Source organism: Fundulus heteroclitus, chromosome 14 (genome assembly GCF_011125445.2).
Source record: "Fundulus heteroclitus isolate FHET01 chromosome 14, MU-UCD_Fhet_4.1, whole genome shotgun sequence".
In the NCBI taxonomy this organism is placed as follows: Eukaryota; Metazoa; Chordata; class Actinopteri; order Cyprinodontiformes; family Fundulidae; genus Fundulus; species Fundulus heteroclitus.
In genome coordinates this window covers 23,576,090-23,597,688 of record NC_046374.1, presented here as the reverse complement: position 1 = coordinate 23,597,688, position 21,599 = coordinate 23,576,090, and the positions used below count along the sequence as shown (strand labels likewise).

At 43.1% G+C, this 21,599-nt stretch overlaps 1 protein-coding gene across 1 annotated transcript; it reads right to left on the bottom strand.

The window, feature by feature from the left end:
• Positions 1-402: 402 nt before the first annotated feature.
• Positions 403-21,183, bottom strand: LOC105936135 (transmembrane protein 151A). Its single transcript, XM_012876804.3, has 6 exons — positions 20,648-21,183; positions 6,893-7,234; positions 4,199-4,333; positions 3,283-3,422; positions 3,133-3,172; positions 403-2,123 (listed from the first exon to the last, which is right to left on the bottom strand). Exons 1-6 carry the CDS (start codon positions 20,714-20,716, stop codon positions 909-911), a joined length of 1,941 nt encoding a protein of 646 aa, XP_012732258.2. The 5' UTR covers positions 20,717-21,183; the 3' UTR covers positions 403-908.
• Between the last annotated feature and the right edge of the window lie 416 nt (positions 21,184-21,599).

Here is a 21,599-nt window from a genome sequence, read left to right as displayed (position 1 = left end):
TTAAATCGCGCTGTTTAGGAGGAAAGGGGAGAATAAGAAAAAGGGAAAAAACAGAGCAAAGAGGGGCTGAGTTAAAGAGGCAACGACTGCTCCACTTTTTGGAGCCGTTTTTAAATCGCTCTCCTCCAAAGCCGTAATGGATTGAGTGGTCGGGAAGCTAATGGTGAAGTAGGACAGCATGACGAGACAAGGAGGAAATGAATGCGTCTTGTCTTTCATTGGCACGGGTTACTGTAAGAGGAGCTGGTCAGGTGCTGTTCATAGTCATAGGACGGGCTTTACCCATCCGATGCACTGGGATTATCTGCGTTGTGGCTCTAAATAATCACAATCAGCTTTAACTTGTATCAACCTGCATTGATTTTTCTATTTATCCCCTCATTTTTTTTTGCTTTATTGTTCTTTAGAATAATAAATATTGTTAGTTCACCTCTCTGTATCTCGATCTCTACCTAATCGACCCATTTCTTCAGTAAAAAAGAACATCCTCCGTCGTTCAGTGTGCTCTAACTGCGCTTCAAGTGGCTATCTTTAGAACCGTCAGCCCTCCCACTCCAGCTCCTGCATAGATATATATGCAAACACACATTTCTGAGCTTCCAGTCTCCCTCACCTCCTCCCCGGTAAAGCGTGCAATTTCAAGGATTTACTCGCGCTCTATCTTATCTCCTAACTGCACTCTGCAACAACTCTGATCCCCCGAACTTGTGGATTTACTGGCGGCCAACAGACCGCGCCGTGTGTGTGTGTTCGTAACCCCCGACCATTCGTTATCCCTGCGTCAGACCCAAGCCTGTCTTTCTCTCTCTCTCTGCCCTGCCCGTCTCCGCCTGCTCCGGTTCAGCACGCTCCTTCCTGTGTGCGCTCTGCTTTTTTCCCTCGGCTGCTCTAGACGTTTGTTGTCGGTCTCACATGTGGTCGCCGGCGTGGCAGCTCTCCTCCCCGTGTATTATGAGGACAGGAAAGAAGAAAGCGTCCTGATAGGACGGAGGTCGGTCCCTCTCAGCGTCCCTAGCCTCTCCTCCTCCTCCTCCTCCTCCCTGCTCTGCTTCCTCGTCCCTCTCTCTTCCCCCGCTTTCCCGTCCCCTCACCTGCTCCTCTTCCTCCTCCTCCTCATCCCCATCTCCTTCGAGGACCCCCCTGGTCTCCTCATTGTTCTGTCTTGAGCCCATACCTAAGAATCCCCCGCTCCCTCCTCCTCCTCCGCCCCCAATGCTTCCTCCACCCCCGCTCCCTCCTCCGTCTTCCCTGCTGCCTCCCAGTCCTCCTCCGATGCTTCTTGAATGAAACAAGTTGCTCTGCCGCCCGCCTCCCAGCCTCCCCAGGGAGAAGCCGCTACGGCTGAGCACCAGTCTTCCTCCTATGCCTCCACTTCCCGGCCCCGCCGCCCGGATCCCGGCCACGGTGGCGTTCAGGAGGGCCGTGGTGCCCATCGGAGCCCTGATCCTGGAGGGCAGGCTGGAGCTCGATGTGGTTCTCCTGCATCTGGGGCAGCTCTGCAGCAGGTAGGCGGAGTTGAAGACCACGGGCAGAGCCAGAGGTGGCGGGTGCGGGCCCTGGGTGGGAGTGATCCCCGGAGTTGCGGAGACGGGCGTGGAGGCGGTGGGATTCGTGCTCCCGCTCGACTCTAGATCCATGAGGAGCGCCTCGGAGTAGCTGGGGACCATTTGTTGGTTGCAGCGGATGTGCCACTCCAGCTCCGTCATGTCCACCGTGTTGACGCGAGAGATGGCTCGGTAGCTCGTCCCGTTCAGTCCGAACCCGACGCCTCCCGCGTGGATTCCGTTCTCGGTCGCTCCTTCCACCAGGTCGCCTCTGCCGCCTCCACCCTGCCCTCCTCCAACACCTCCTCCTCCTCCGCCGCTGTCCTCGTCCTCGCCAAACAGCTTCTCCACGTGGTAGTGCACGTATGCGGTGCGATACTCGGACACCACCCGCAGCGGCCAGGACAGCAGGAAGGCGGAGGCCAGCCAGAACACCCTGTGCCTTGAAAACCACGGCTGGTGAGCCGGGTCTGGGAAAGCCAGGATGTGCTCCCGGAAATCCACGTTTTTTAGGTGCATTCCTTCACGGGCCTCCATGTAGTCGTCGAGCCCCTCGTTTTCCCCGAAGAACCGCGCTCGCTTGGAGTCACAGAGGAAAACAACAACAACAAAAACATGCTCAGTTAGCAGTTTTCACAAATTAAAAACCCTAAACTTTAACTGGTTTGGCCTGTTTCTGACAAACTGGATATAGTTGCATCGACACAGTTTCAAAACGTTGAGCCTGTCCTTTTTTAAATAAAGAATTTATGATAGAATAAATATTTTAAGTTGCTTAAACAATGCAGGCCCTTGCAAATGCATGCAGCATTTTTACATGTCACATTTAAACACAAACTTAATGTATATTATTGAGATTTTATGTGACAGACCAACACAAAGTAATGCAAATAAAAACATAGAACTTTAACTGATACCCATAATAAAATCCAAAACAATGTTTTTTAGGATTGCTCTGCATTTAGCTGCAACCAGCAGCTCTTACCAGCTGAGAAGAAGCAAAACAACAGCATGAAGCGGCCACCGCCATGCTTCACTGTGGGCATGGTGTCTTTAGGGTCATATGCAATGTCAGATTTTGGTCATTCATAGCATTTTGCATACAAAGAACAAGTAAAACTCTGTTTGCACCGGACCAGAGCGCCTTCTTTCACGTTTTCTATAACGCTTATTTGGCTTTTGGAAAGTTGCAAACGTCACCAATGGTTCTCTTCTTGACCCTGTCCTCTTGACCAGAGTTCAGTGAAAAGGTCAAAGCTTGGGAATATTGTCTGATTACCTAACCCTGCATTAAACATCTTCACTTTCTCCCTGATCTATCTCTTGTGTTCCTTAGTTTTCATAATGAGTTGTAAACTAAGGTTTTCTAACAAACCTCAGGCCTTCAGAGACCGAGTCACACAGAGGTAGGCTCTATTTATTAATTAGGAACCTTCTAAAGGCACCAATTGTATTTAAGGAAAGCAGAGTAAACCCAAACTGTTGGTCTCGCACATAAACTCCTAATAAAACACCTTTGTTGTGGTAACAAAGGCACTTTATGAGCAACTACGGCGTAAGGTTAGACACGCTTTCCGCTTAAACTTACCTGAGTGAGGTAAGCAGCTTCAGCACGAGCACTGGAGAAGCTAAAGCACAGGCAGGTAAAACATTAGACCAAAAATCAAGTAAAGATTAGCTTTAATTTTAAACTAAACTCTTATTTAACCAACTACAACTCTGACTTGGTAGTTTGTACCTGAAACATTTAGTGAAGCGGAGGCGGACAGCAGGGTGCCGCTCCAGGTCGAGCAGCTCTTTTGACACATCTTTGACGCCGTAGCGGGCGTAGTCGAACTCTGAATTGGAGGCATGAGTGTTCACTCGTTCATGATAGACCTGAGGAGGAAAGGTGACACAGGATAAGAGAAAAAAAAAAGGAGTTTTTCTTAAACTGTTACAGAATTCAAAATGTAACTAAATGTGGAGCTCTTGTTCCACTCTTTGTTCGGTAAAGCTACGTGATTAGCATAAACCTTTTATTTTTTATGGAGGATGACAAACCTCTCATTATGGAGAAGGAACTGCTGGGGAGGCAGCCAGATCACTGAGTCAGGACCTACAGCTGACCAGCTGAAAACAGCTACAGCCCAGCTCGCTAATATTTTGGCCCTGTTGTGTTTTTGTTTTTGACTGTAACAACATCTCTGACTCAGTGACTCTGCTGGAAGTGCTAACAGGACAACGTCTTAATATACTTCCCTGCTGGCAACAAAACTGTTCCCATGCTGCAAATCCTGTGTGTGTCCTCTTTCTGTTCTGCACAAAACCTGAAGCTGTTCTGGCCTCCAATTGGCCTGGACAGGAGGTGGTTTTCATGGAGACTATGGACGCAGGCTGGTGGAGAAACACTGCTAACCAAGGACTTAGATTGCTAAATTAACTCATATAACCCATGAATATACATTGTATATCTGGAGTGTGTAACGAAAATAATTTCCCTCTGGGATTATTAAAGTATTTCTGATTCTGAGAGATGTTGTTCCCCCACTCAAGGGCTGAAGGATGATCCTACTTCATCACATCATATTGAATAGTTTTATTAATTATACATGTTTTTTTTCTACCTTTAAATTTGACCAATACAAAGCAAAGATGAAAGAGAGTGCCCTCACCTGTGTGGTGGTGTATGCGTCTCCATTGCGGTACCTGGTCACCTGTCTGGTCCTCCTCACGTAGTGATAACTGATGGCCTTCCACCAAATACATGGAGTGGCCTGTTGGAGTCTCTGCACCCGCTCGTACACTTCCTGGGAGACCAAACCGTTAAATGGCATCGTTAAACAAACTAAATCTGGTTTATTATCAGCAACGGACAGGTTAAAACTGAGACAACTGCCTGAAAAAAAAAACCCAACAACAGCAGACAAGCAGTAACAATAAGATGGCTATTGTTTGCTTGCTTATAATAGCCACTATGCCCAAGACAAAGTTTCATTATATTGCAATGTTTATTGTTTTTTTTGTTTTTTTGGTAGAAGCAACTAACTCATTTTTCAATAGGCAGCTTTTCCATTATGAAACATCACAGGAAAAGCAGACTGAGGCAGTTCAAATCTCTTTCTACGTGATAGGAGCAATCTTTTTCCCTGAAGTCATGGAGGAAATGTGTAAATATTCTTTCCTGATTAAGCAGTGAACATTTAGTAAAAACAAAAAAAGACACATTGCTGGTTTGCTTGTACCTTTCCTGGACTCCTTATTTTAGTCAGAGTACTCTGAGAGGAATGAGGGGAAGTTCAAAACTTTTGCAAAGCGGTCTTCTGGGGTCAAATAGTTTGGATTTTGGCTGCTATCTTTGTAATTTTCTATCCAGTTCCTTTACCTAACCATGACAGCATAATATGCAGTCTGTTTTTAGTGCCCCGCACTGTTCTATCTGTCTTTGACATAATGCACTCACAGAATAATGAAATTATGTGAAAATCAGTTATTTCTGGTCCATAAACTTGACATAAACTGTTTCCTGGAGTTTGGATGTTTAACAAATTTGATACATTACCCATGGATCATGTTTCCAATGTGAGATTTATATTTCATCCAATTCATCTGTTAAAAAAAAACCTTGAGATATACCTTGAACTTGCTCATTTTTTGGGGATCTGCAATATGTATTTCTGCATCTTTAAGCAAAATATTTTAATTTTATAATTGAGAGATTTATTTATTTAACGGAGATAATTGTACGTTAATTATACAATATTAAATCAACATTATTAGCATGAAAAACCTAGCATTCAGTTTGATTAATAAAATATTGTGATGTTTTTGATTTTGTCAAATGGTTCTTGATGTTGTTTTCGACCAAGACATGTCATTTAAATCCCATATTAAACAGATTTCCAGAGTTTCCTTTTTTCACCTCCGGAATATCGCCAAAATTAGAAACATTCTGTCCAGGGGTGATGCTGAAAAACTGGTCCATGCATTTGTTACTTCAAGGCTGGACTATTGTAATTCTTTACTATCAGGAAGTCCACAAAATGCAGTTCGAAGTCTTCAGCTGATTCAAAATGCTGCGGCAAGAGTTCTGATGAAAATCAACAAGAGGGATCATATTTCTCCAATTTTGGCTTCCCTTCATTGGCTTCCTGTTAAATCAAGAATAGAATTTAAAATTCTCCTTCTAACGTATAAAGCCCTTAATAATCAAGCTCCATCATATATCAGAGCTCTGATTACCCCGTATGTTCCTAACAGAGCACTTCGCTCTCAGACCGCAGGTCTGCTGGTGGTTCCTAGAGTCTCTAAAAGTAGAATGGGAGGCAGATCCTTTAGCTATCAGGCTCCTCTCCTGTGGAACCAACTCCCAGTTTTGGTCCGTGAGGCAGACACCCTGTCTACTTTTAAGACTAGGCTTAAAACTTTTCTTTTTGACAAAAATTATAACTAGTGACTCATGTTACTCTCAGCTACCTTTATAGTTTTACTGCTATAGGCTTAGGTTACTGGAGTATATCAGGATCTAATTTTCTCACTCTATTGAGTTCTACTGTTCTTCAATTATGCATTATGTGTTGTCATTTCTGCTTTAACTTTCTGTTCTCTCTCTTTTCTCTTCATAGTAGGTACACCTGGTCTGGCGTTCTGTTAACTGTGACATCATCCAGAGAAGACGGCTCACCCGCTACTACCATCTAATGTAGAACAGATTACTGGATCAATGTGTGCTTCTGTGCTTTTTTGTCTGTCTTGTTGTGTCTCTGTTCTGTCTTCTGTAACCCCAGTCGGTCGAGGCAGATGACCGTTCATACTGAGCCCGGTTCTGCCGGAGGTTTTTCCTTCCCGTTAATGGGGAGTTTTTCTTCCCACTGTCGCTTCATGCTTGCTCAGTATGAGGGATTGCAGCAAAGCCATGTACAATGCAGACGACTCTTCCTGTGGCTCTACGGTTCCCCAGGAGTGAATGCTGCTTGTCGGGACTTTGATGCAATCAACTGGTTTCCTTATATAGGACATTTTTGACCAATCTGTATAATCTGACCCAATCTGTATAATATGATTGAACTTGATTTTGTAAAGTGCCTTGAGATGACATGTTTCATGATTTCGCGCTATATAAATAAAATTGAATTGAATTCAGTAGTTTAAGCTAAAATGCACGAACCTCATCTTCAGTAAGTTTGGCTCAATTTATTAGTAAATAAAACCTTTCGTGTTTATTTACGATTTTAACAGAAGTTCGTACTGCGCATGCGCAGCAGGGGTTAAAACAAGGAAGTGGCTTGGAAGCTGGAGTATCTTCTGCTTCCGTTTCTGCAGAAAAACAATGTGTGCGGAGTTGAACAGTGCAGCTAAATGTCAGATACCTGGAATTCAGCGTGAGCCAACATGGCCGTCTTAGAGAAGCAGTGCCAGCACTCCACCAGGTAAACCACGTAGAGCATCGCCAGGAAGGCCAGGGGGATGTAGACGTAACCGCTGGAGCACGGACTCTCCAGGTGGAGGATGTCATTGTAGTAGGCCGCGGACGCCGCGTCGTCGTCGACGCCCAGAGGGATGGAGGAAGACGAGCCGAGGACGGGCACTCGACAGAGAGCGCACCAAGCCAGCGTGGCGAAACAGCCGTACATGAGGAGGGTCAGGAGGAGGCACTTCCAGTGGGACTCTCTGCACAGGGAGGAGGCCAGAGACTGCTGGGTGGGCTTTTGCTGTGGGAACACAGAGGAGGAGCAAATAAATATTGAGACGCTGCTAACGGCGGCGTTTCTTTAAGCGAGGCAGCTAGCATGCACTGCAAAAACTGATCTAAAAAAAAAGAAAGTAAACTGTTCTTAAAGTTAGTGTATTTATCCTTGATTTGAGCAGGTAAATAAGATTATCTGCCAATGGAATGAGTATTTTGACCCCTTAAAATAAGATAATTAGACATCCTGCACTTGAAATAAGATGATTGAGATGAATTGCTATTCTGCACTGCAAAAACGGAACTAGAAATAAGTAAGATATTCTTTAAAATTAGTTTATTTGTCCTTGATTTGAGCAGGTAAATAAGATGATTTGCCAATGGAATAAGATTTTTGCACTTAAAATAGGAACAATTCATCCCCATCTGCTTATTTCAAGTGCAGGATGTCTACTTATCTTATTTTAGGGGTAGAAATACTCATTCCGTTGGCACATAATCTTATTTACCTGCTTAAATCAAGGATTAAAACACAAATTTACTTATTTTTAGATCTGTTTTTGCAGTGTAAGTGCAAATTTCTTATTCCATTGGCAAATCATCTTATTTACCTGCTCAAATCAAGGACAAATACACACATTTTAAGAACATTTTACTTATTTCTAGTTCCGTTTTTGCAGTGTGTCCGACTGTCTTCTACATGCCTCCACACTAACGTTCAAAACTGCAATAAATAATGCAGGATCCCTCGGTGTTAATATTTTATCATGTGAAAAAGATTTTTTATTTTATTTATTTTTTGCCAAGGAGGGAATAAAGATGTGCCTCAGGCCCCGCTCTGGTAAAGTATTAATAGCCTTCCTATTTGGTAAACAGCGTCAGATTTCCAACCAAATGTGCAGGCTGAGGCCTCGACCGAAGGAACGCATTACGGCTGCTCCGTACCATACGAGGGTAAGTGCTGCACATTAAACGCACCGTGCTTACAGCGCGCTCTGAGTGCACGCAGCTTCACAGCCACGTCCCACTCACTTCACATACACAATCACAGCTGCTTTAATGTGCCTCCTTCTCAATCCGCACGCTCCTCCTCTGCATTGTAATGCAGCCAGAGGAGAATATGTGAATAATTTAGAAGATAAAGATGCTTCTAGGCAAGTTCCCAGTCGACTGACGCGGGCGCTGATGCAACGACGGAGCGGGGACAGACGGCATGGGACAAAAGAGCAAAAGGCCATGTGTGTCTCATGTAGGCTAGCGGTGGACATGTTTGGTTTCGTTCCCGACGAAGAACTGGCGAGTGCTTGTTGCCCGTTTCACTTCGTGGGGGAATGTCATAAGACCAGAAAGGAGATGACAAATAGGAAAGAAGAAGCAGATGGGATGACACCACCGTCCTTCTCTCCTCTGTCAGGTCTGCCAGCATCTCTCCCTCCATCCATCCATCTTTCTACCACACGAGCCCCCGATCGCTCAGTCATCACCACTCACTCCTTCCTTCACAGTTGAGCCACGGCGTGGTATTTGCTGGCAAACTGGACACTAAGGCTTTAGATTTTCTCCCCCCCCATTTATCTCCTCATCAATGGGACCCCCCAGCCAGGTGTTCACCTCCATGAAAATAATAGCAGTCACCTGTAACCTTTATCATCTCCTTTCTCTGGCTGCTTTTGCTATTTTCTCCTCCAACAAACGATCCCTTTTACATGTTGACATGTTACAGCTGCAGACGTCCGCCCGTTTCCTTGGGATCTTAAGCAGCAGACCAACGCAAAGTGGTGCCCAGACATGAAGTCCACGGTAAATGATGAACAGATTTAAAAGTCTAAAAAAAAGCCTGAGGAGCATTTGCATTCAGCCACCCTGAGTTAATACTTTGTAGAACGACCTTTTTGAAAGTATGGATCTACAACCTTTACCTTTTAGAAACTGAAGTGTCCCCCGTTCTTCTCTGCAAAACAGTTTACCATCTACCATAGCGTACCATCTTTATTTATAAAACGCTTAAAAACAGCCAACAGCTAAAATAAACTGGCTGTTGCTACAAGCTAAAACACACCCATTAAAAAAATAAACTAAAAAGATAATGCATGAAAACACTTAAAACCATTTTAAAATGAAGACTAAGTCTCGCTAATGGTAAAAGCCGCTTCTGGTGTGGGCTTTGACTGGGCCATTCAAAAACACAAATATGCTTTTGTTTTAGGGTTGGGCGATAAATCGATTCTATCGATTAACTCGAATTTGAAACTCCTGAAGATTTAATTTTAGAAAATCAAGATTTTTTTTTCTTCCCAATGCACTCTCCTGGGGTTCCATGAAATTTGCGCCACATCAGCCCTGACAGGGGAAATTGTTTTGATAATAGCAAGCAACGCCGAATATGTGTTTAGGAAAATACTGTCGATTGTCAAAATACTCCTATGAAGCAACATTTTTTTTACTCTCAGACGAGGCACTTTAATTTATTGTTTTTGTTACGTTGGTGTGAAGTTACACAAGTGAAGTGAAGCCTGTTCTTAGATGTTTTTATTATCTACCATCTTGTTTTATAATGATCCTTTAAAGCTCGTTATAAGTTGCACTTTGAATTCAGATCCACTCCCAGATGAGATTATTGAAAGAAAGTAAGTTTTTTTTAAAAAACAATCTTCTATTTGTTCTTACAAAACACAAGGAAAGAAACTTGATTAATCAGATTTGGTAAAAAACAAATTGGAAGTTTTATTTTTAAGCCATATGCTCCAGCCCTACTTTGATCTAAACAATCTAACTGTATGTTTAGGCTCGCTGAACACCGGCCACGGTCTCCACAGGTTTGCTGCCTCCAACCGCCTTTCTCACAGAAATCCACGGCGTTTTTCAGCTCTGACCACTAAGAAAAGCCCACAGCATGATGCTACCAGCACCGTGTTTGACCACGGGGTTGTTGACGTGCTCAGGGTGATATGCAGTGTTCGTTATCGACATAAAAAGTTTGATTTTAGTCTCACAGGAGCAGGGCACCTTCCTTTGCGTGTTTGCTGTGATCCGCTAGACGGCTTGTCAGACTCCAAACAGTATTTTTAATGCTGTTTTTTTTCTTTAAATCAAACCTTTCTTCTTTGAGTACACAGCTAATAGTTTTCCATCCTTACTGTGGATCTCTGCAGCTCCTCCAGAGTCCCTATGCGCTCCTGGACTGCTTCACTAATCAATGTCCTCTTTCTGCCTGCCCTGTCAGTTTAGCTGGGCGGCCATGTGTTACTGTCATACTTTTTTTCTATTTTCAGATGCTGGATTGATCAGTGCTCTGCGAGAGGTTCAAATAATCCCAAAAACATAAATCTAACGTGGCAAAATCTGCACACATTTGAAGGTTAGGAGGAACTGTATAACATGTCTGACTCTTTCCTCCTGCTCTGTCCCCACCCATAGATCTCCTCTCTTATTTCCTCTTTAAAGGTCTGTCTCCGAGTGGATTGATCGGGCTGAAAGTGCAGCGAGAGAGAGAGAGAGAGAGAGAGAGAGAGGAGCATGTGAGAGAAAGAAATGATCATGAACTACATGACAGGAAGAAAATGTAAGGGAGGCTGCACCCCGGCTCTGAATATTCTTACTTCTCTTCACCTCTGCGGACAGAATCCCTTCCATCTAAAAACGGCTAGAGGGGCAGAACGTTTTGTTTTGGTAATAGCAAAAAGCACCGGTTGGCGTCCGGCTATCCAACAATTTCATCAAGAGTCTGCAAGAATGTAGCCGGTGGGGCAAAAAAAAAAAAGCCGCCCCAAGGCAGGAGTCAAATTATTCGTGTTTGCACTTCCTGTGCCAGGTCCCTTTGGGCGAGGAACCAAGATGCAGCGACGGGTCACACAGCGTCAGAGCCGCAGCAGAGCCAATAATAAACCTGTAATAACAAAAGACACGTGTATACGCAAATATAAGACGCAGCAACATTATCAAGGTTATTTGATCCACTTCTGTGTGTCCGATGTGAGGAAAGCTCGCTTGAAGATTTTCAGTGAGGAGTCAGGATATACGCTAGTGCTCATAATGACGATGCCCAATCCAGAGCATCCAAGGCCAGCCAGCTGATACAACAGAGCAGAGCACAGGTGGCCGGTTCGAATCCTCACGTCCCGGTTCTTATTTTAGGCTCTGGGATTTATTAAACGGTCTGAGCAAACAGTAGATCTATCCTGGCTTTCCTCACGCAGCAAACACCAGGCTATTTTGGCCGTTTGCTGCGTATTGATGTCCTTGCAGAGTCACTTTGAGTATTTTTGCCTCACATTAAGAGAGCACAGCAAACTCTCAATTAGCTTCCTGTTTCACAAAATTACCACCTGCAGCTACAGATTCATTTACTGGTGTTTGGTGGAACGACCTGGCCAGGTGTACTTCAAATCCCCTCTTTGCACACACGTCTCCATCTGTGCACCACCGTTCCCTTTATGAACCGCTCTCTCTCTCTCGCTCTCTCTCATTGATTCTCTGCTCAAACTGATTCAGCTCGTTAGGTGTGACTGGAGCGGCTATAATTAGCTGCCCCAGTACGTGGGTGGCGAATGAGGTAGGGAAGTGAGGAAAATGTGCTTTTGATGCCCACAGAGCAGAATTTAAATGTATTTCCTTTTATCAGGAGAGCGTTGAGCCGCTCTGGAGTGTCGGGCTGCAATAACAGGGAAATTGTTGCCACTTTACAGAGGCGGCCGCGTGTCATCCCACGCTAACAATGATACAGACGTCACCCCTCTGCCTGAAAACGATCAGCTGGTGTGATTGTCCAGCCGTGAAATGCAGCTCAGCGCAGGCTGCGGCGTGCGAGTCACTTCCAGAGATGACAACAAATTCATAGACAGAAAAACAAACAAACCAGAAAACTACAATCCTGTGTACTAGTTTCTGTTCTTTATGTTTAGCTTTCTGGGGGAAAGATGTTCCACGTAAATGTTTTAACTTAGTCTTGATCGTCATTTCTCCAGGCTTTCCGAATTATGTCAAAAGTCTTTCTTTGGACTTTTATTTCGGCTGCTCTGTTAAAAATGTTTGGAAGTAGTAAAAAGAATATCTCCTGGCATGGAAAGTAAAAGAAACTTAGCGGTGGTTTACAAGTTTTGCACAGCCCTCTAGATGAGATACAAGAAAAAGTGAATGACTGATGCAAATGTGAAAGCTATTTACTAACTTATTAATGCATTAACACTTAATTAAGAAGATTAATAAGGCTTTCAGAAACGAACCGTTACTGATCTGATTTTTAACTTCAACGCTGAAAACAAACATTTTAACTGCAGGTTTCTTCAGACCATCCAATAAATTTGTTTTTAAAGAATGATAAAAACAGTATTGACAGCTTTTCAAGCTTTCTTCCTGAACTTTTGTCCAGAGTGCTGGAGAAACATTTCTTCATGACTCCCTACAGAGTTAATTACAGGGCTGTAAAAACAGAATTTGCCACCTTCTAGATGTTTGGGATCAACCAAATTGTAACATCAATGGTATAAAAAAGGCAGTTTTCAAACAGATGTTTATTTATCAAGGGAAATAAAGCTATCCAAACCAACCAAGTTGGTCCTAAGTGAAATAAAAAGTTAGCGGCCCTTTGTTAAAGCTTTTAAAGACTTTACTGTGATTAATCACCTTTTACTGTCCAGTTACACCAAAGATAAAAGATAAAAGATAAAGACTAAAAGATAAAAACACATAATATCCAGATTTGAAGAAATTCTGGTAAACCGCGGTTAGAGTCCTCATCCAAACTTGGAGGAACTCTGGAAGAGATGGGAGCCTTGGCAAAGTATTCAACATTACATTAAAGTCTCATCTTGATCCCAAAGGAAACATGAACAACAACTAAATCCCTTCAGGTCTGAAAGCTACATCTCTGCTGTGCTCTCAGAGCTCCTCCTCTACACAGACATCTACCAAGCAAGCAGACGTTTGGCTGCAGCAGCCAATATAGTCTCTAGTTCACTGTCATAAAGGGTGGAAGGCATGCAGGCAGTGTCCAAAATTAACTTCCTGATTCACTGGTCAAGTTGGCCGGTAGATGTAGGAACCAAGCATATTTTTATACCGGCCAAAATAGAAATTCTGACTGACCACTGCTAAATATGTCCACGTAATCACGCTACGTAATTAGCTCGAGCTAAACGCTAGTTGTTAGCACACAGGCATGGTGTAGCTGCTGTAGGTCTCACGTCACATGTGCGAGTGTGACTTATTTGGTGCAGACATTTACTCGCCATGTGGCAGCTAGCTAGCCCTCAGAAATGTACTCGCCAAATGGAAAATTTACTCGCCTTTGGCGTCTGGCGAGTGTTAATTTCGGACCCTGCATGCAGTTTGTTGGGCAAAACCTAGATTTGTTAGAATGATAGAATAATGCATTAAGCAAAACCCTTAATATAGTTTTTCAAGTTATATGGACACAAACCGGTCCGGACTTTTTTTTTTTATCTGGGTTGCTGCTCGGCACCAGCTGCAGTTACCAGGAGTTGATCTAATTATTGTCTAATGTTTTTATCTTTGCTGGAGGAAAATAAATTGGTTGACAATGGGGCTGCGTGACCTCAGAAGAAAAAGAAAAAAGACACGCAATTGAAATGTCCGTGACGATTATTGCAATGGCAATATTGGCATGATCAACCCACCATCTTTCTGACTCTTTTCCTGCTTTTCCAGAAATCGCAGCGTCCACCACCGCTCGCTGTCAGCTCTTGCATCTCACACGCCAAAAATAAACATCAAGCATGGGCATCAAGGGCAGCGAAAGTCTTTCATCTAAAAATATAATTTGCATGCAAAACCTGCGAGCGTGAAACTTGAAATAAATAATATCAAATATTGGATCCAAGCAGCCATATGAGACGGCAGCACTGCACACGTTGACACCGTGATGATGACAGCGATTGAGTTTATTGTGCAGCTATAGCTGACATGGAAATATGTTCAATTTCCTTTTCAGCTAGTTGAGAAGTATATTTCCAAGTAACGATTTCATTAAGTATCATACGTTGATGATAATTAAGCAGTGACTAACCACCTTTAGCGTGGCTTTGCACATTTTACTTCCAAGAATCAAGCAATCGAACCCCTTCTGGTTGGTGGTGGCTGTAAAGCTGCAGGCGTCAGCACAGCAATAATCATTGTAAGCTTTTTTTTTTTTGATCAGCACCGTCTGCTTTCAGGCTAATTTTCATGTTTTGGTTCTGCGAGGCAACCTGTGAACCAAAGTTGCCATTTTAATATCAATCTGCCTCATTTGTGATAGCGCCTGTGTGTGCACGCATGCAGAACGGCGTGTTGATGTGACAGCAAATAAAGTTAATGGAGATAAGAATGTGCAGAGGCTTCAAAGGGAGAGCTAAATGGAGAGAGAGAGAGACGAAGGAGCGAGACTCCACGAGGCGAATGTAAAACCGGAAGGAGACGAGGAGGGGAAGACGAGAGAGTAATGGAGGCAGAAACCAGATGGAGGCTGCATCATTGGATTACATCGCACTGTCTGCAGTGAAGGCACGGCCAGAGACAGGAGAAAGTGGTGAAATAAAGTGAAAGGCAGCATTTAACACCAGCTACACGTCAGCTCTTCACATTAAACAGGTTTAGTCCCTCTCTCTTGCCTTTTCTCTGAGGCTACACGGTGCATAAAAGGTGCAAAAATAAAGCGATTTTCTTTGGTCTGAAGTGACATCGTTTAAAGCTAATTAGAGCTAAACACATCAGCAATAAACACTTCCACTACCAAATAAATTAGCAGCTTTCAACATGGGTCGAAAAACGTTCACTGCAAAAAGGGAACTAAAAGTAAGTAAAATTTTCTAGAAATTAGTCTATTTTTCATTGATTTGCGCAGGTAAATAAGACTATTTGCCAATGGGACTAGTAGTTCTACTCCTAAAATAAGATAATTAGATATTCTGCACTTGAAAAATGATGATGGAGATGAATTGTTCCTACTTTAAGTGCAAAAATCTTATTCTATTGTCAAATAACCTTATTTAACTGCTCAAATCAAGACGAAATGCATCCATTTCAAGAAAAATTTGCTTACTTTTAGTTCCCTTTTTGCAGTGTTCCGTCTACAAAGGCTTTCTGCCATAAATTACATTTTGTTTTTTTGGGGGGTTTTGTCCCGTTTCACAGTCGGACATCATTACTGTTTAGCCTGCCGCTAATCTGTGTGATTGCCGAACAGCATAGAGAGCAGTCGCTTCTGCGTCTTTAATGCTTTAATGTCTCATCTGTATAGGAATAAAAACAAAACAAATGCGCAAAAATCCTCTTTATATGCAGCTTGACCTGAGTTTTGTCTCGTATTCACAGAGATTCTCGGTCCTCCCAGAGAGCGACTCTGAGTGAGGAGACGACAGGAAGTTTTATCTGGTTGACCCTGTTTCTAGGCGTGACTCTGTCTTCCAAGAGCTGTGATTGGCTGATTGTACGAGGAAAAGACAAAAAACAAAGGAGAGATTAGACTGGATTAAGAAAGGTGTCACCATGAGGAAATTTAGCAAAACTAATTGATTGTCACACAGCGTCAAAAGGTTTTAAACGCACCTTATTTTTTCGTGCTCGTCATTATTTTGATTTGCTTATTTATGTTTACTCATTTTACTGCTTTATCTATGTCAGGGGTCTGCAACCTGTGGCTCTGGAGCCACAAGTGTCTCTTTGGGCCTTCCACCTTTAATAACTTTGGCTACAAATTATATTTGTATATGGTATTTAATTGTAATAATGATAATAAATGCAGGTTTTAGCTTTTTTTTTCTTGGAATAATTGCTTTTAATTTTTATAACAGAATGATGCTGAAAGTGCCAGTAATATTTAATTTTAAATCAATATTTTTGTTCATTATGATGGAAACTATGATTTTTTTTTTACATCTTTATCCACTAATATCAACACCCCATCCATCCTCTTTTGTTAAACCTCAAAATAGACATAAAACAGTGTTTCTTTAATGATGAAAACATATTTCCTACAGTAGATCTTTATCAAAAATTATAACTTGTCTTCTTTTAAAAGGCCAGGCAACATTTGCGGCTCTGAACGAGTTTAATTCAATTGAATTTTAGGCGAAATGGCTCTTTGGACTGTAAAGGTTGCAGGCCCCTGATCTACATGAAGTTGATGAGCCTTTCCTCTGAGCAGAAAATGAAAAGCTCACCTGCAGCCATCAAAAGTGAGGAGATGGCATCACACAAGCAAACTTAGTGCAACTTAGACTTTTTATTCACGATCATTCAATATTTTTCCAATTATTTATTTATCATGAGTGAAATAAAGTCACCAGAACCGTGTATTTAACCCGTCGAGCCGCTGAAACTGATTAATTCCCGACTATAGGGATGGGGATAAAGTTTATCTTATCTGCATATTAATAATTGTATGATTGGTAAAGATGTTTTTGTCTTCATTTCCTCCACTGTTTATCTTTGAATTTGGAAAATTCTAATGTTTTTCCTAAAATGTCGTCACTAAGAGCTACTTTTAGTCATAGGAATGGTTGTGAATGCGGGCGCTGGGGTTTCCTGTAAAGCTGTGAAGGGTAAAGTTTAATGCTATGAATGCTATAAATAGCAGCTCATAAAATCATAAAAAAGAAAAATGTCTATTGAACAGTATTCCTTTCAGTTACAGGGCTGTGAAAACATGTTCACCCCCCCTCACTGACTCCAGCTTACACGTAGAAGCCAAACATTACAGCTTGATCACTTTAAATGTTTTTTTCTGTTTTACTGGCGGCTGGTTCTGACTTTAAACCCCGGGCGTAATCTTTGGATGCGGCACATGCTGCATCCAAAGATTGTCCTTTGCTGGAGCGATAATGTGAGATTTGGGTGTAAACGCCTGTCAGTGAAGTTGGCTGCTTAATATGCAGCACGATGCAGAAGTCTTGATTTGTCCCTGTTTGCTTTACACAGACCTTCTCTGGATCTTTTAAAGTAGTTTGATCGATAAAACTCAAAGCTTTTTGACGTTTTTTTTAAATTATCATTATTTTTCTTTGGACTTTTCCTGCTACTCCACTCATTTTCTGTCCATATTGACCACTTTCAGAGGAATGTCTCCAAACTGAGAATGAACACCACTCCTGAAACGGCCGGGGGGGTAAAAATTTGTCAATAACAACAAATGAATGGACAATCTTTGCAAACCCCAGAAACTAACATTGTGACTGGGATTGTTACATTAGCTGTCGAGCTTTTGGCTCAAAGAGGACATCAATAAAAGCTATATTTAGGCTCCAGAACACGATTGGATGATGATGCACTGTTTAATATCGGTGGTGCAGCAACAGATATTTATACATTTCATTTAAAACTAAAAACTAAAATAATACAGCGATTATTGTGGTTTTAAAAGTGTTAGTGCCAACATTTCCTGTTTTGAACGGGACACATAAAAGAAACAAAGAGGGACCTCCCCTGTAGGCAGCGGCTCGGCAGACAACCTGTCTGTAGCTTTTCCACTGTAGGTTTAAAACGCCATTAGCTTAAAAACAGTAATTAGTGAACGTCCAGCCGGATCTGTCCGTCTTGTTTCAGCCAGCTGACTGACAGTGTGCAGCAAGACGTTTTCATGCCACACGTTAAATGAACTTTAGGGAAAGTGTGAGGGAGACTTTAGCCACTTTAGTTCCCCGCTTTGGAAAACTTTGGTTTTGATACCAATGGCCATCCCGTGCCTGTGGCGTCACCACAAGGCAGAAACCTGCGACGGCATTTTAAGAACATTTTGCTCATGCTAGCATTTTTGGTCAACTTGGCAAAGTATCAAAAAAAAAAAAAAATAGGAGAGGTTTTTAAGTGTTTGGCTCTTTGGTTTTCCACCGTATTCACGTCTAAAGTTGTGCGATTATGGTAAAGTGTCTTTAAAGCTTTGTCCTTTTAATCTGGCCACAGTTAATAACACATTTCATCTGTTTTTGCACCACTTGTGTTTCAGATTCTAACTCGTGGTAATATTAAAGATAAGATGACTGAAGCTAAATCCTGTTTCCGGTGGTGATCTCATTTACGACAGCTGAGACTGGTGCTAAGTGAAAACGTAATCGTCTACTGTTAAATCATGAGTTAGCCGTCAGAGTCAAGACTTAACTAGAAGGCGTCTGAAAATACGAAGCAGGCAAAAAAGACCTAAAACGCAACATGTCGTTGCACTCCTCAAAGAAATTCAAGAACATGTGAGAAACATCGGCATCTATTGGTGTGGAAGGGGTTACGAAGCCATTTAAAAGGCTTGGGGGCTACCGCTGAACCACCGTGAGATCCACATGGAGAAAACATGGACAGCGGGAAGCTTCCCAGAAGAGGCCAGCCTGCCAAAAGTACTACAATAGCCCATTGCTGACGCATACAGGAGGTCACAAAAGAGCCCAGAACAACGTCTAAGACACAGCAGGCCTAGCTTGCCTTAGTCAAAGTCGCTGTTCCTGGTTCAGCGATAGGAGAGAAATGGCCCCGTTAGAGCAGGGGTCACCAACGTGTTGGATACTGACAGCTACTGTCATCGGTATCTGTCATACGAAGAGTCAGAGCTCACCTTGGCTTCATGTAATATAAACATGTTTTTAATGCTTTTTAAATCTATGTAAATACAAGTAGGATGAAAAAGGAAGACCAACTGGATAAAATAGCATTTTAAATTAGGCTCACTGGAGGGTTTGGCTATTTTCTGAACAGGCTTGAGGGCACCAGCATGTGGTCCTGGGGGCCCATGGACGGGCACCATGTTGGTGAGCCCTGCTGTAGAGGGTCCCAGGACCAAAACCCCTGCTGACCAAAACAATAACAATTGTTAAAACACATCTTGATGAACCATCGGAGACAGAGCGAAAGCTGAACGTTTTAAGTTGCTCAGCGGTTCCAGGGCCTGGACAACGATCCACATCAGAGCAATTCCACTAAGAATAACTCAACCCACGTCTGCTGCTTCGGCAATGAAACAACTTGCAGTTTTTTTTGTTTTAAATGACTCGCCCCACTTTGACAACTCCTTACCTTCTAAAAACCATTTAATCTGGTTCGAAACCACAAGTGTCACCAAATAAGTTACAGAAAAGAAAGATTAGCAAGCACCGGCGGGCCAGGTAGATCTCGGCGATGCATACTGCAATAATAATAATAATAATAATAATAACAATAATAATAATAATTAAAAAAAGTCACACCCGCCACCATTAATTATGATGAAATAAACTACCTTTTGCATTTACTATGATGATTACAATTTGTTTGATGACTTAAAACATTTAAATGTGATCCAAGGCTGATTCTCAGGTTTTAGTTCTTGGCCTTCAGTATCCAGACATTTGCTGCCCAGATAAACTTATTGCTTCGATGCATTGACAATGTACCAACTACAATCAAGGGTTGGCATAAAAGGATTTTTGACATATTACCTAATACTTAATACACAGATCCAAATGTGAGACGGCTGATTTTAGGAAGATCTGGACCCCTCTCCTTAAGTAAGTAGGTAAAAGACTTACGGCCATTATACTAAATGTGAGGCCAGATGGCGAAGAAGAAAAACTGGCTAGCTAATGTTTTTCGGACCTTGAATGTCTCTTTTTGCTTTACAAATGTGTTCATGCCACTTCACAGCCAAGTGTAATAGGACTGCGTGCTTTATGTCTATATGTATATGCATAAACAGGTAGAGATACTATTTAATGTTGCCTTGTTGTTCTGTTTGTTGTCTGCGTTAACTTCCAAAATCAATAAAGATCTGATTTAAAAAAACAAAAACCGCAATCCAAGGCCAAATAAATCTGCACTTAGACGTGTTAGGTGACGCCTGGAGGAGTCCTTTCGTGTTGTAAGGAGGTGTTATTATGAGATTACGCTCACATTATGTATGATTTATTTATTTTTATGTGATGTGGGTGTGTGGCTTCGCTGTGACGTAATCCCCCCCCCCCCCCCCAGCTGTAGTTTTGAGGTGACACCTGATGGATGACATGCTTTACTATTCCCCCGAAATGATGACGTCCTACTGAATGGAGATGGAGATTATTGTCGTTTTGGGTTTGTTTTGTTGTTGTTGTTTTTTTTTTCGCTACGGGATTTTTAGAGATCTCGTCTGAAACGCTCGTTTTTTCATTCATCCATAGTGAAAGTCAAGGTCCTCCTCCCTGAGTGTCCTTGTTTGTTCACACCGCGGCGAGGATGCGGGCAGCACAGCCCAGCAGCAGAGAGACATGTTTTGTCAATGAACGAGCAGCAAACGTGAACACAGCAAAGAAAGAGGAGGATGTGGGACTAATAATAATAATAAAAAAGGGGGGGGGGGCGGTTAGGGAACCACCAGGAATGACACAATGCTTTCTTAAAGGGAGGAGGGGGGGCTCGGCAACACTGAACTCCCTCTCCTCAGGTGTAAACAAACGTGACTCGAGAATAAAACATAAAAAATAAAACACAGAGGATTGCCCTTCCTCACCTGCTCTCGTCCCGACCCTTCCTCCAAAATGGGCTCTTCTGCGGCGGCCGTCTCCTCCGCCGTCTGCATTTTCCTCCCCCCGTCTCCTTCCTTCCACCTTACAGCCGACCACGGGCAGCTCCCGCGCAGGTATCGTCCGAAGTCATGGGCCTCCCCGGCGGTAGCGGCGGAGAAGCAGGGAGCACGGTCACCCCATCCGCGGCCGCAAGTCGGTGTCCGATTTCACGATGGCGGGGCCTGCGGCAAGTGAGCCTCATCTGCTGCTGCTGCTTCTGCTGGGTGTCCTTCCCGCGTCTCCTCCGCCTCCTCCTCCTCCCTTCTGACCGGCTCACGGACGGTGCAGTACCTGCTCCATCCTCCGGCTCTCTCTGGGTTGAAGGGTAAACGAGGGAAAAGATCCGAGGAGGAGGAGCAGCAGCCGCAGTCGGAGGAGCCCGTCGTCGTCGACGCGGTTCTAGTAACGGTCACCAACGAACTCCAACGGCCGCCGCTCGCGCACACCGACCGAGCTCCTATAGTCGCGGCACGTGAGGGCGCGCGACCGAGACAGTGCAGGAGAGTCAGTTAACGGACACGAGGCGGAAAATGTGTTTACCCGCGCGCGGACCTGCGAAAGAAGGGGGAAAAAACACGAGAAAAAAAAAATCACGACACACGTTAAACTTTATGCCACATTCCTCGTTAGCCTTTGACGTCACATCCAAAAAAAAAAAAAAAAAAGGACCCACTCACTCACCGATTTTGTGCACGAGAGGTAAACAATTAAAAAAAAAATGTAGTCCTACACCCCCTTATACCGTTCAGCTAAGTTAATAGAGAAAAACGGAATTATTCTCCAACTGGCAACACAACTTTCATTGTAGAGCGCTTTCAGTACACTACCCATAATTCAAAATGCACTAAACACATTGGAGACATGAAATACACATTAAAAACGTGAAACAGCTACAAT

Coding starts and splice junctions, on each gene's coding strand:
- LOC105936135 (XM_012876804.3), bottom strand. CDS start 20,716: ATGCAGACGGCGGAGGAGACGGCCGCCGCAGAAGAGCCCATTTTGGAG. Junction 4,334..6,892: donor TGGCTCACGCTGAATTCCAG/GTATCTGACATT, acceptor TTGGTCTCCCAG/GAAGTGTACGAGCGGGTGCA. Junction 3,173..3,282: donor CGCTTCACTAAATGTTTCAG/GTACAAACTACC, acceptor CCTGTGCTTTAG/CTTCTCCAGTGCTCGTGCTG.